At 36.0% G+C, this 13049-nt stretch overlaps 1 protein-coding gene across 1 annotated transcript in view; it reads right to left on the bottom strand.

Moving 5' to 3' along the window:
- ice2 (interactor of little elongator complex ELL subunit 2) overlaps positions 1 to 13049 on the bottom strand; it is a 36370-nt gene that overhangs the window by 11103 nt on the left and 12218 nt on the right. The window contains exons 10-12 of the mRNA XM_001344415.7: positions 9493 to 9826; positions 8404 to 8570; positions 5532 to 5661 (exon numbers count right to left, since the gene is read on the bottom strand). Coding sequence (XP_001344451.3) covers positions 5532 to 5661; positions 8404 to 8570; positions 9493 to 9826 — 631 coding nt within the window. The remainder of the gene's footprint in view (positions 1 to 5531; positions 5662 to 8403; positions 8571 to 9492; positions 9827 to 13049) is intronic.

Raw genomic sequence — 13049 nt, 5'->3', positions numbered from 1 at the left:
TGTACTAAAACATGCTATTAATAGCATTTTTGTAACACGTTTTAAGAAATAGCTAGCATGTTTCAGTTATTTTAGTACATAAAGTTAAACTCCTTGGCAACTAATTAAAAGTTTTTATTTAATTGAAATGTATATTTATTTTAATTTCAAGATACCAAATCATTTTAGTCAGTTTTTACATGTTTGCAGTGTGCTAAAAATGCAGAAAAGTTGTGAATATGTTAATGTGTTAGCAATGTAATAAAATATGCTAATAACACATTAAAAGCATTTTGTGAACATTTTCTGATGAATTGTTAGCATGTTTTTTTATGTTTTAGTTATTTCAGTACATAAAGTTAACCTCCTTGGCAATTAGTTAAAATAACATCTTTATTCAACTGAAATGTGTATTTATTGTATAATTTCAAGATACCAAATCATTTTAGTCAGTTTTTACATGTTTGCAGTGTGCTAAAAATGCAGAAAAGTTGTGAAAATGTGTTAGCAATGTACTAAAATATGCTAATAACACATTAAAAGCATTTTGTGAACATTTTCTGATGAATTGTTAGCATGTTTTTTTATGTTTTAGTTATTTCAGTACATAAAGTTAACCTCCTTGGCAATTAGTTAAAATAACATCTTTATTCAACTGAAATGTGTATTTATTGTATAATTTCAAGATACCAAATCATTTTAGTCAGTTTTTACATGTTTGCAGTGTGCTAAAAATGCAGAAAAGTTGTGAAAATGTGTTAGCAATGTACTAAAATATGCTAATAACACATTAAAAGCATTTTGTGAACATTTTCTGATGAATTGTTAGCATGTTTTTTTATGTTTTAGTTATTTCAGTACATAAAGTTAACCTCCTTGGCAATTAGTTAAAATAAAATCTTTATTTAACTGAAATGTGTATTTATTGTATAATTTCAAGATACCAAATCATTTTAGTCAGTTTTTACATGTTTGCAGTGTGCTAAAAATGCAGAAAAGTTGTGAATATGTTAATGTGTTAGCAATGTACTAAAATATGCTAATAATACATTAAAAGCATTTTGTGAACATTTTCTGATGAATTGTTAGCATGTTTTTTTATGTTTTAGTTATTTCAGTACATAAAGTGAACCTGTTAGCAATGTACTAAAATATGCTAATAACACATTAAAAGCATCTTGTGAACATATTCTGATGAATTGTTAGCATGTTTTTTTTTTAATTTCAAGATACCAAATCATTTTAGTGAGCTGTATGCTCAGCCAGAAAGTGTTCTTGAGCCATGTGGAAATATGCAGAGCCTAATCACCCCGCAGATGCCAACTCATTCTGTTATCACAGGCTGGATCCTGGACGAGCCAACGAATAGACTAGATTCCTTTAATAAACCCTGAAGAATCTCTAAAGCAAACCATCTGCCAAACAGAGACTCTTCTGCGATCTTCAGCTATTCTGAGGTATTTCCACCTGCAGGCATGAATGCCCTCATTACAGCTATTCCAAAATCACAGTCAGTGTTATATATCTATATCAGCTCTTTCTCAGACTTTATTAAAAACAAACTAAAATATATAAAATATGTACAAAAACAACACAGCACAAGATTTCCTCCTCAAGCAAAAGTGTATGTTTAATGTGGCTTCCCTTGGCACCAAACTCAGCTGAAGTGTTTTGTTTGAATTGTCGTGAGATTTTCTGAAATGATGTGCTGTGTAGTATCAGGTTTGTTTTAGAACTTTCCAGAGTTTATCTTTAGGTTTAGAGTGTCTTATCTTTCTTTTTCTGCACAGGTGATGTCATACAACCTCTATAATATTCAGGTCTGGACTCTGTGTAGGCCATTTCATGATTTGATGAGCTGTTTTCTTTCTCTAAATAGGATTCTACTGCAATAAGTGAATCATTATCATATTAATACCAGTGAAATCCTTTCTAGTAGGATAAATACACATGTGTACTAACCAAAAGTTATTTTCTGCACTGCAAGAATGCGTTTATTTAATCAAAAAGTGAAAATTGTAAAATTTCGAATTGCATCTGCAAGTCCCTTTATTAAAGAAACAGTTTAGGTTATTTATACAATGAATTCTATGCCAGGTTTTTACATTTGATTATTCAATTTCTGTAGCTAAATACTCTTAAACTCCCCAGTAAACCATAAAGCACTGTTTATTTCACCTTTTTTCTTTATTCTGTTGTATTTTTGTATGCGTGTAACTTGCTTGTGATATTTCACAGATGATTTACTCCCCTACAGAATCATCACAATCCTTCCAAATGGAGCTATCTATCACAGAGTCCACAAAAACATGTAGCAGAGCAACAACTTTCAACAGTCATAAAATAAAAAATAAATGGAAAATAAAAAAATAAATGAACGTAAACAGTAAAAGCATCATGTGACACTAAAGACTGAAGTAATGATGCTGAAAATTCCGCTTTACAACATAGGAATAAATTACATCTTATTCTGCCTTCAATAACGAAACATGCATTTTAAATAGTAATAATATTAAAAAACAATTTACTGTATTTTTGATAAAGATAATGCCTTGGTAAGCAGAATAGTGCTCTTTAAAAAAAAAGAAAAGGAAAAAAAAAAAGCCCCACACATTTTTAAAAGTCTTACTCATCTCAAACTTTTGACCAGTAGAGTATATCTACTTATGAAGGCATTTAGGCAACATTTTCCAGCCTTCAGCAGTCATTAAAGGAGTGTCTACTTTTCCTCTTCCCCTCAGTGATCCATCATGCATGCGGTCGCATTATTCTGCAGCTTTTCGAATCTGTGATGTTAGTATCTACAGCAACCCGGACTCCAAACAATGAGTCATGAGTCATGAGAGAGGCATGCTGGGAGTTTGCGGGAAGTGTGACTCCCCTCCTTACCAGCACTAAAACTAGAGACAAAACTATCTGGATGGATAACTTCACACAAAACTTTCAACTGCTTTTGATGGCATCCGTCTGGGTGATTAGCTCATATCTCTAATGATTAGCACTTTAAAGGGGACCTATTATGCAAAAATCACTTTTATAAAAGGGCTAAACACAGCTGTGTGGCAACAGTCTGAATATAACCAGCTTCTACTGGTAAAGATGTATACATTTATTTTTTTATAATCACACCTGATAAAAACAGTCTGCAGAAACACTTTGATTGACATTCTCTCTGTGTACGTGTCATCAGAGGAAAAAAAGACCCGCCCATTAGTGACCATCTCTCCCTCATTAGCAGATAAAGTTTCTGAATCTGTAACTATGCTGACACATAGGCATTTGTAGCTCCGCCCTCTTTCGAAAAGAGCCCAATCTCATTTGAATTTAAAGCGACAGTCTCCAAAATGGCACAATTAGGGTCAATGCCTAAAAAAAGGTCAGTTACAAAAAGTTAACACACACACACACACACACACACACACACACACACACACACACACACACACACACACACACACACACACATTAACACACTAGAGACATCAGAGACTTAATTTATATCTCAAACAATTACTTTGGGTCCCCCTTAATGGCTCACATGGTGTTTGACAAGTTGTAAAAGTACAGTGTATAATCATATTTGTCATATGTTAATATTGTCATATTAAATAATATTGCAATAAAATGTTTATTAATAAATGTTTAATATTTACCTGTTATATTTATTTAGATTTAATGTTTTTAAGCCTCACAGAAATATTAATATCACTCGTGAAACACAAGAAACATGTTTTTGGAAGATTTCCATTTAATCCCACTGAATTATATTCACTTTTTTTTTCTGTAAGGGATAAAAGTAAATATATTCCAACTTAAAATAAATGTTCACCTAAAATAATTAAAACTACTCCATTATTTACTCACACCCAAGCCATCCTTGATGTAAAAATAATGAGGTAAAAAAGTCAAACACCAAAGATGGCTTAAAAAAGGTGAGTAAATTAAGGGGGTACTTTAATTTTTGGGTAAACTATCCCTGAAATGGATTTAACGATAAATGAAGGATATAAATTATTTAACGAGATCATATAATTAATTTTAATGTGTTATTTGTTTCTATAACATAATAAAGCAGCCCATGCACACACCCATTAGGCCTGTGTAATGCTGCGTTCACACCAGATGCGGAACGCGCGTCAAGCGCAAGTGATTTACATGTTAAGTCAATGCAAACGCGCGAATAGACATCCTGCGTCGCGATACGCGCGAATGACGGGAATTGCGCGGTGCGAATAGCGCAATACGCGCAAATGGCGCGGGCGAATTGAGCGTTTTGCAAGTTTGACGCGCTTAACGCGCGTTTTGCGCGAATCTCTCGAGTTTGAAAATCTGAACTTTAGCAGACATTCGCGCCACGTTAACCAATCAGAAGCTTGCTCTTGTGGGGGCGTGATTGTGACGTAGAACCTGTTGATGGTGTCCCGGGGGAGATCCTCCAGGCGACACCGACAACAAGTCATCAAACTGGGTTTGGCTCAGTCAGAAGCACCGCTGAAAGTCTCCGTCATCCAGGTTCAGTTTCTGGAGGAGTTTATGAGCTCACAGAGCTGGATGCACCTCTGAAAGGATGTAGTGGACTCAGACACGACCCTAAACGTATCGACGCTGTTTACCCTCCTTCATAAAGCACATAAACACTGTTATTTTCTTCATAAAATCCATGTTAGCCATTTAGCTATGAAGCTAGAGTCACCGGGCAGACAGAAGCGCGAATGAAGCAGATTTGACGCGCGAATGAAGCGGGTAAACTCAATTGTTCACGCTGCAACTTACGCGCGAATATCGTGAGTTATCTACGCGTTCCACGTCTGGTGTGAACACAGCATCAGTCATATTGCATTTTATACAGCTAATTTTCACACATATTATGCAATATTAATCAGCAAATAAGTAAAAATGTAACCTATATATACAGTTGAAGTCATAATTATTCACCCGCCTGTGAATTCTTGTTTTTTTTTTTTTAAATATTTCCCAAATGATGTTTAACAGATTCAAGAAATTTTCACAGTATGTCTGATAATATTTTTTCTCCTGGATAAAGTCTTATTTGTTTTATTTTGTCTAGAATAAAAGCAGTTTTTAATAAAAAAAAAAACAATTTAAGGTCATTATTATCTTCCCCTTTAAGCTATATATTTTTTGGATAGTCTACAGAACAAACCTATTATTTAAAATTATTTAATGACCTGCCTAATTACCATAACTTGCCTAATTACCCTAGTTAAGCCTTTAAATCTCACTTTAAGCTGAATACCAGTAGCTTGAAAAATATCTAATCAAATATTATTTACTGTCATCATGGCAAAGATAAAATAATTATTATAGTTATTAGAGATGAGTTATTAAAACTATTATGTTTAGGAATGTGTTAAAAAAAAAAAAAAAAAAAAATATATATATATATATATATATATATATATATATATATATATATAAAGGATGGCTGATAATTTTGACTTTAACTATGCATTTCTGCTGCCCTTTAAAGTCTGAATCAGACATGAACTGAAAAATACAATCCATAAAAAGAGAAAACTGAAGAGCCTTACTGACGAACGACTCGGTGCTGGAGTGCAGCAGCTTCTCAGCCCACAGCTGACAGGCCTCTGTGTGGGTCAAACTCTCGGCTCCGTAACACAGCTGATACTCCAGCTTGGGTAAAATGTGCACAGGAACAGCCTAAATCAAAGACACGCTATCACTATACACTCACACACACCTTTAAAAACACACACAGAAGGGAAAACCATGTGCTTTTCCTGACCTACAGAAGGGCCTGTTAATACACTGATAAGATATAAAGCTGGACTGATGGTTCTGCACAGGAAAGCAGACCGTTTTTCCATGTGAAATCATGCAAATCAGACTGCAAATCAGAGTGCTATTGTTGGTGCATTTACCAACACAGAAAATGTACAAAAGGACAATGCAGGATGACTTTTTTATTGTAATAAGGGCTGCACGATGTTGGAAAAATCGGACATTGCGATATTTGGTTTTGCTGCGTTATTGATTTCGATGTAAAAATATTTTCAGCAGATGATTTGAATAGCTCTATTTGGAAAGATTTTATTTATTTATATTGACTGGGATGATCATTTTTTTCTATATAGTGCATCTGCACAAATTAATAATATAATAAAATACATTACAGGTTAATTACAAAATTAATTACATTCATTCATTCATTTTCTTGTCGGCTTAGTCCCTTTATTAATCCGGGGTTGCCACAGCGGAATGAACCGCCAACTTATCCAGCAAGTTTTTACGCAGCGGATGCCGAAAAGTTTTTTCTTAAACTACATTTTCGAAACACAGCCATTTCTGTACTTGCTGTAGACCTTTTTCTTGGAACGCAAAATTACCCATTATGCTTTGCGTGTATGCGCAAAGAGAATGCGAAGAACTTCCGGTCGGCAGCTGATGCGTGTAAACAGTCACATTTGGACAGCTTTAAAACGATAGTTTTAATCTATTTTACCTGCTTTTATCCTCTTTGAACTAATTCTGTTGTACATCAGCAGCATCTCCTGGACTGATCATTTAAAGAAATGCGATCTAATAGGATGGAAAACAGCGTTTTGCTTTGTGAGGCGTTTTCCCCTCGTTGTCAGACGGCATCTTCTGCACTTTAAATAAAGCCTCGTCATCACTAAAGTCAACATTTTCTCTTTATTTCAAATATATAACCAGCCCAAACAAATGTAATTCACCAAATTGTTTGACACACACACGTAGCCTGTACTGCGCCACTGACACACTGATTTAATAACTGTGACAAAGTGAAAATATAGGCTAGTGTCATTTCCAAATGACAGAAAAACACAAACCGTGGTGAAAACAACACACGAAATAAAACACAAACGGCTCGCGATTAGAATGAACAGCAAATCAGCCAGCAGAGGATCAATAACAGACTTTTATTGCTCATTTTTGTAAATTGCACGACTTTCATACCTGTTAAGTTTCATGCTAGTACTCTGATTTGCTCTCTCTCTCTCTCTCTGTGTGTGTGTTAAACAGCTGACAGGCTGGGAACGCACACACCCACTGTATTTCTGACGGCAGACCCGTGAACTAGGAGAACATTTTTCTCGTATTTCTGACGCGCTTGAACCACATGTGACAGATTATAACGGCTTAAACAGACACATTTCTAAGTTGTGTGTCACAAAAACACTCTGTTATCGATTAAAAACGTTATTGAAACCCATTTTCGGAGCGCAAATTACCAGTTGTAAACGCTGTAAACGGAAGTTTTTAGCATTCTACCGGAAGACGCTGGTCGCTATGGCGCCCTTCATGCAGCAGCCATGAAAAAGGTCTGTAGCAGTAAAAACTTGCCGTAAAAAAAAAACACAGCACATTTAGCTTAGCTTAGCATAAATCACTGAATCAGATTAGACCAATAGCATCTCTCTTAAAAGAAAACAAATTTTTTTGATAATTTAAAGAAATCCTATTTAAAGTTTGACTTTTCTGTAGCTACATCGTATACTAAGACTGACGCAAAATGTTCAGAACCATTAAAAATAATAAACAGTTGAAACATTGTAGTTGTAATTTTTTTTGGCAACACTTACAATTAATTTAAACGTAAATAGCAACTTTTCGTCTTAGTACCACAATGTAACTACAGAAGAGTCAAGCGTTACATAGGAAAATGAACAAAACTCTTTTTAATTATTTATTTATTTTGGAGCGAGATGCTAATGGTCTAATCCGATTCAATGATCTATGCTAAGCTAAGCTAAAAGTGCCTCCGCCAGACAAGGAGATCAGCAGAATGCACTCAAAAAACTGTAAAAAATCAACTATTAACCTCTAGAGGAGTTCATTATTTCCAAACAAAGTGGAGTATTCCTTTAACAAACAATCTGTGTGGTATTTTGAGCTGATACATCATAAGTACTTGTCATACTGACTGAAACACAAAGATATCAAGTTAACAAAACGTTGCTTAAAATCACTGACAAACTATACATTTATTAATTTTATCATATAATATTATACCTAATAATAATAATAATAATAATAACAACAATAATAATAATAATAATAATAATACAATCAATTGTAGGTGAGGTTTGAATTCTCTAATATGTGACTGATGGTTACATGGCCAGAAGCAGACTTGTGTTTCTGAAACTGTGTATTGGTTTTGGTGGTTTACAAGAAAATTTGTATAACGACATGGGTATGACCTAGTTGTACACTATTAAGCTGGGTTATGAGGACATACCCTAATAATGGTTAGAAATCATACTAAACAGGGTCTTTTGCCATTCAAATTTGTGGGATTTAGGAATAGGGGTGGAGTAAGGCTATATAATACACATTTTTAGCATATAAAATACATTATGCCTATGGAGAGTCCTCGTAAACCACCAATACAAACATATGTGTATGTGCATGGGTTACCCTGAAGGTCTTTCTGTCGTGTTTCGGGTGAGCGATGTCCACACTGCTGCGCACCATTAGCAGGACGTCCAGCAGACTGTAGAGTTTGTAGAAAACACTGCCCTCTGCTGGAGGATCATAGTCCAGCTCATCCTCAGCACTGGCCTGAAGATACTCCCGCAGAAGACCTGACAGACACAGCGAGCGATATTTATAATAAAACGAATATTCTGTACACATCAACGTCACACTGAATCTGACAACAATATTTAAATTAAAATAATAATAATAATAAAACTAAACAGGCACAAAAATGGTAAATATTATATCATAAATATATAATTATACAATTATAAACATTATATAGTATATTGGTAACACTTTACAATAAGGTTGTATGAGTTAATGTTAATGCGTTTACTAACATGAACAAACAACAAACACCACAGTTATTATTATACACATATTATTAGTATTTGTTCATGTTAGTTAACGAAAACAGTTGTGCATTATTAGTTCATGTTAACTCACAGAGAATTAATTAATGTTAACACGTTTGGATGTTAATAATTCATTAGTAAAGGTTGAACTATGATTAATGAATACTTTACAAATATTGTTTATTATTAGTACATGTTAATAAATACATTAACCAAGGAAACTTTATTGTAATGTGTGACCAGTATATTATTATATTATAAATATACACACAAAAACCTTTCTATAAAGTAGTAATTAAAATTAAATTATTATATTTTTTTAACATTTTAAACAGTATCTAATGAGATAAAAATGACTTAAATGACTTTTTTAAATGCAATGAAAGTTCATCACATAAACCGTTTTTAATTTTTATGGTGTTAATTTAAAATAAATATTTTTAAATTATAATTATTTCTTTATTTATTTTTATATATTTACTTTTCTTATTAAAAAAAGTTTGTTAGTTAAATGCTTGGACTTTTTTTTTTAGCCAGACACATAGGAAGATGCATTTAAGTTGATGCTAAATACTCTCATACACGCATCGGGAAACTAAGGTTTATGAGGGTATTTGCGTATGAGCTCATGTTCTGGTACACACTGAGGTCAGAGATAGTGTTTACTGACGTTTTTTCTGAGCGGACAGCATCACAGGAGTGTCGGCAGGCAGCGATCCGTCCTCCTCCTGTCCCGCTCTGGACTCCAGATATGACGACACACCCGTTTTGACGAGCGAGTGGCTCTTCACTTCAGGGTGTTTCTCTTCCGGGACCTGTGCTTTGACGGGCTCCTGGCTCTTGCTGGGTGTGGATTTGAGCATGGCGTCCTGCATCTTCAGGATCTGCCCGAGCTGATCACACTCGCCTGAAGTTCTCTGCCGCTTGACGCCCTTCTTCACTCCTTTGCCCCCGGGAGGGTTTGCAGGAGATGGAGCCGCTGGTTCGAGGGATGCTGCTGGCTCCTGTTATATTTGACAGGAAATTTTGATTTAGTTTTGTTCTTAAAAGAGACCTATTATGTCCCTTTTTACAAGATGTAAAAAAAGTCTATGATGTCCCTAAAGCAGGGGTCACCAATCCTGGTCCTGGATGGCTGGTGTCCCTGCAGGGTTTAGCTCCAACTTGCCTCAACACACCTGCCTGGATGTTTCAAGTATACCAAGTAAGACCTTGATTAGCTTGTTCAGGTGTGCTTGATTAGGGTTGGAGCTAGAATCAGCAGGACACCGGCCCTCCAGGAACAAGTTTGGAGACCACTGCCCTAGAGTGTGTATGTGAAGCTTCAAAATGTGGCTCAAAATGCCACACTATTGTTTTATAACTCTTTAAAAATGACCCTTTTACGGTTTGATCCTAATAGTGCCATTTTGGCAACTGTCGCAATAAATTCAAATGAGATTGTGCTTGTTTCAAAAGCGGGCGGAGCTACAAATGCCTATGTGCCAGCATAGTGGCAGGACTAATGTTGTAAGTAGGCATGGGACGTAACCGTTTTCAAGGTATACCATGGTTTGGAAAAGTCAAGGTTTTAAAACCACCATTTTTTTCTGCTATATCGTTCCTAAGGTATGTGTAAGATTTATTTATTTTTAATTTTTTTAGGACAACAGTATCTCCAGGGGAAAAGATCTCCAAAGATGCCGTTTTAAAATGTAATGAAATCTGTGTTTTAGAGAAAATTTAAACAAGCAGAATTCAATGATTCCTTTAAAGGGCCATGACACCCCCCACTTTCAGTTAAAGTCTACTTCAGAATTTTTTCAAAAGATGCATGATTAATGGGCGTGGAGCTCCGCGAGCATCGGGCAGGAGTGGGCGTAGCCAGCAGGGGAGAACGTGAGCAAACAACCGTTGATGACAGTTAGCTCACAAAATGAGACAAACCGTGAGGAGACGCATGAGTTTATAGTTCACAAAGTTAAAATGCAAAGAAATGAACAGTGATTTAATGCCCTGCTACATTTGTTATTCGTAATTTCATATACACATAACCACAATTTATATCATTATAAAGATAAGTGTGTTCATGTAAACACTATAAATGAGGACTTCTCCCTAAATCCCCGTATCCAGCAGACTCAGTGCAGCAGGTCACCTGTCTATTTTAACCATTAGTCCTGCTGGTAATCTGGAGGATTTAGGCAAACACAGCAGCACAGTGATGTGTCTGAATGTGAACGAACTCCTGATAAAAGACAGCGTCCGCCATTCTCTAATTCTCATGCTGCTCTCCCGACCCAAATGCTAGCAGCAAACACACAGCTTTGCTGTATGATCGGCCCTGACAAGATCGCGGGGAAAAATATGCAACAAACCCCGTGGATCATGGAAACAAACGCCTATGAGCCTTCATAAACGGCTAAATACTGTGTGCTGTGTCTCACAGCTCGGGCTTGACTCTGGCAGGTCTGGCAGGTCTCATGAATAATTAAGCAGCCGGCTCTTCTCATAGGATAAGAAAACTCCGCTATGAATAATAATGAGAAACCCATGCGTCATCATTGCTCTTGCAGTTCTGCGCTACGTCGCCGATTTTGATCCCGCCCCAAAAATCATTTTAAACCCGGAAGCTGAAATTAGCTGACAAAAGCTCAAAATTATCCAGTTTTCCCCACAATTAAAGCTGACAGGTGCTAACATTGCCTTAACTGATGCTCAACACACACAAATCTGTTAATATATATATATAAAAAAAAGTTCTCCAGTGTGTCCTGAACCTTTAAATTAGTCTGACGTTATAACTGCTCCAAAATCTTTTAACTGCTTCTCAAAATACAATATATTGTGTTCAAAGGGGATAAAAGGTTTTGTTTTTATTACCCAGATCTTTAAAAAGAATATATTTTAGAGCAGTAACCACAATACCATCAAACCGTAATGTTTTCATTCAAGGTTATCATACAGTCAGAATCTTATTCCAGCCCATGCATTGTTGTACGCAAAAAATATGTGTATTTATTTTGATTGGTGACACCCACAGACAAGAAATCTTAAAAGAGAGGTCCAGAATTTAATTTTAAGGCTTGGTTGTGTTAATAAGATGCAAAGCAATGTGTGCTCATGTTTCACTTGAAGGAAATCGTGTTATTTTTTATATACAGCTCACTTTGATTATATACAGCTACTCAGCGACTGTCATATTTCCTATTTCCTCTGAAAGGCCCGCCCTCAAGTAAGTGATTGGTCATCGTCATAATGTGCTGTGATTCGAGGATCGGCTCCACATCAAACCCGGACAAACCCGTTTTGTGTAAACAGTCAGTCAGTCAGTCAACAAGTGTCTGTAACGAGTGAAAATTGGATGCGGCTCCTTTAAGAGTGTTTGTGTGCCATTGTGTGTGTTTATGTGTGTGCGTGTGTATACTATGAAGTATCTGTAACACGAGAAGCGCATGTGCGCAGGACCGATGTTTATTGTTCTTTTTCTCTCATGCTCGGATTAGGTTATTTTCTGTGGTAACGCTGGTGATAGAATGAAGCACAAGATGTGGGATGAGACCTGTGTGAGCCTGGATTGATTTGTTTTTGTTGTTACACTCCAGTTGGGAGAGCATTGCTGTATTTTTTTTTAAATCAACGCGTTACAGGACGTCTTTCCTGCATACCTCTGGCCAAGGCCCTCTCCTGCGCAGTGTGGGTGCGCAATAAACGGACCCTTGTGATCTCAGTATTTTTTGTAGAACCCAAAATTTGTTCATCGTAGGCTTTGCTAAGCTAACTCTGTAAAAATCAAGGTCTCACTTTGCATTGAACTTTGAGCATTTTACATTCAGAGATGCTGTTTGTGTTCACACAGCTACATTACACATCAACTAAAGTTTAAAATAAGATATCGTAGTGGACCACCCCTTTAAAGGTGCAGTATGCAAGTCTGACACCCAGTGGTTAAACTAGGTATTGCACTCCTGGATCAAAACACCTTTTCAATGGCTCCTTCTCTTAAAAGGTCCACGAAAGCACAGGTTGCCAGATTGACATGAGTGTGCCTGACCATCGAGCCTAAAGGTTGATTTGAACCGTTTTCTAACTAAAAGCAACGGCACGCGATAGAAGGAATATTTTCCATACTAAAAGGAGTTTTTGTCCTAACCAACACCTGAAATTTATAGTTTAGGAAAGGTTTCAATTTCTTACAGGTGAACAACAGGATAATCACCTTAGGTACACCTCATGAGCTTTATTCAG

The sequence above is a fragment of the Danio rerio genome, chromosome 25 (assembly GCF_049306965.1).
Source record: "Danio rerio strain Tuebingen ecotype United States chromosome 25, GRCz12tu, whole genome shotgun sequence".
Taxonomy (NCBI): Eukaryota; Metazoa; Chordata; class Actinopteri; order Cypriniformes; family Danionidae; genus Danio; species Danio rerio.
Note: the sequence above shows the minus strand (reverse complement) of the source record. Positions and strands in the feature narration are given on the sequence as shown.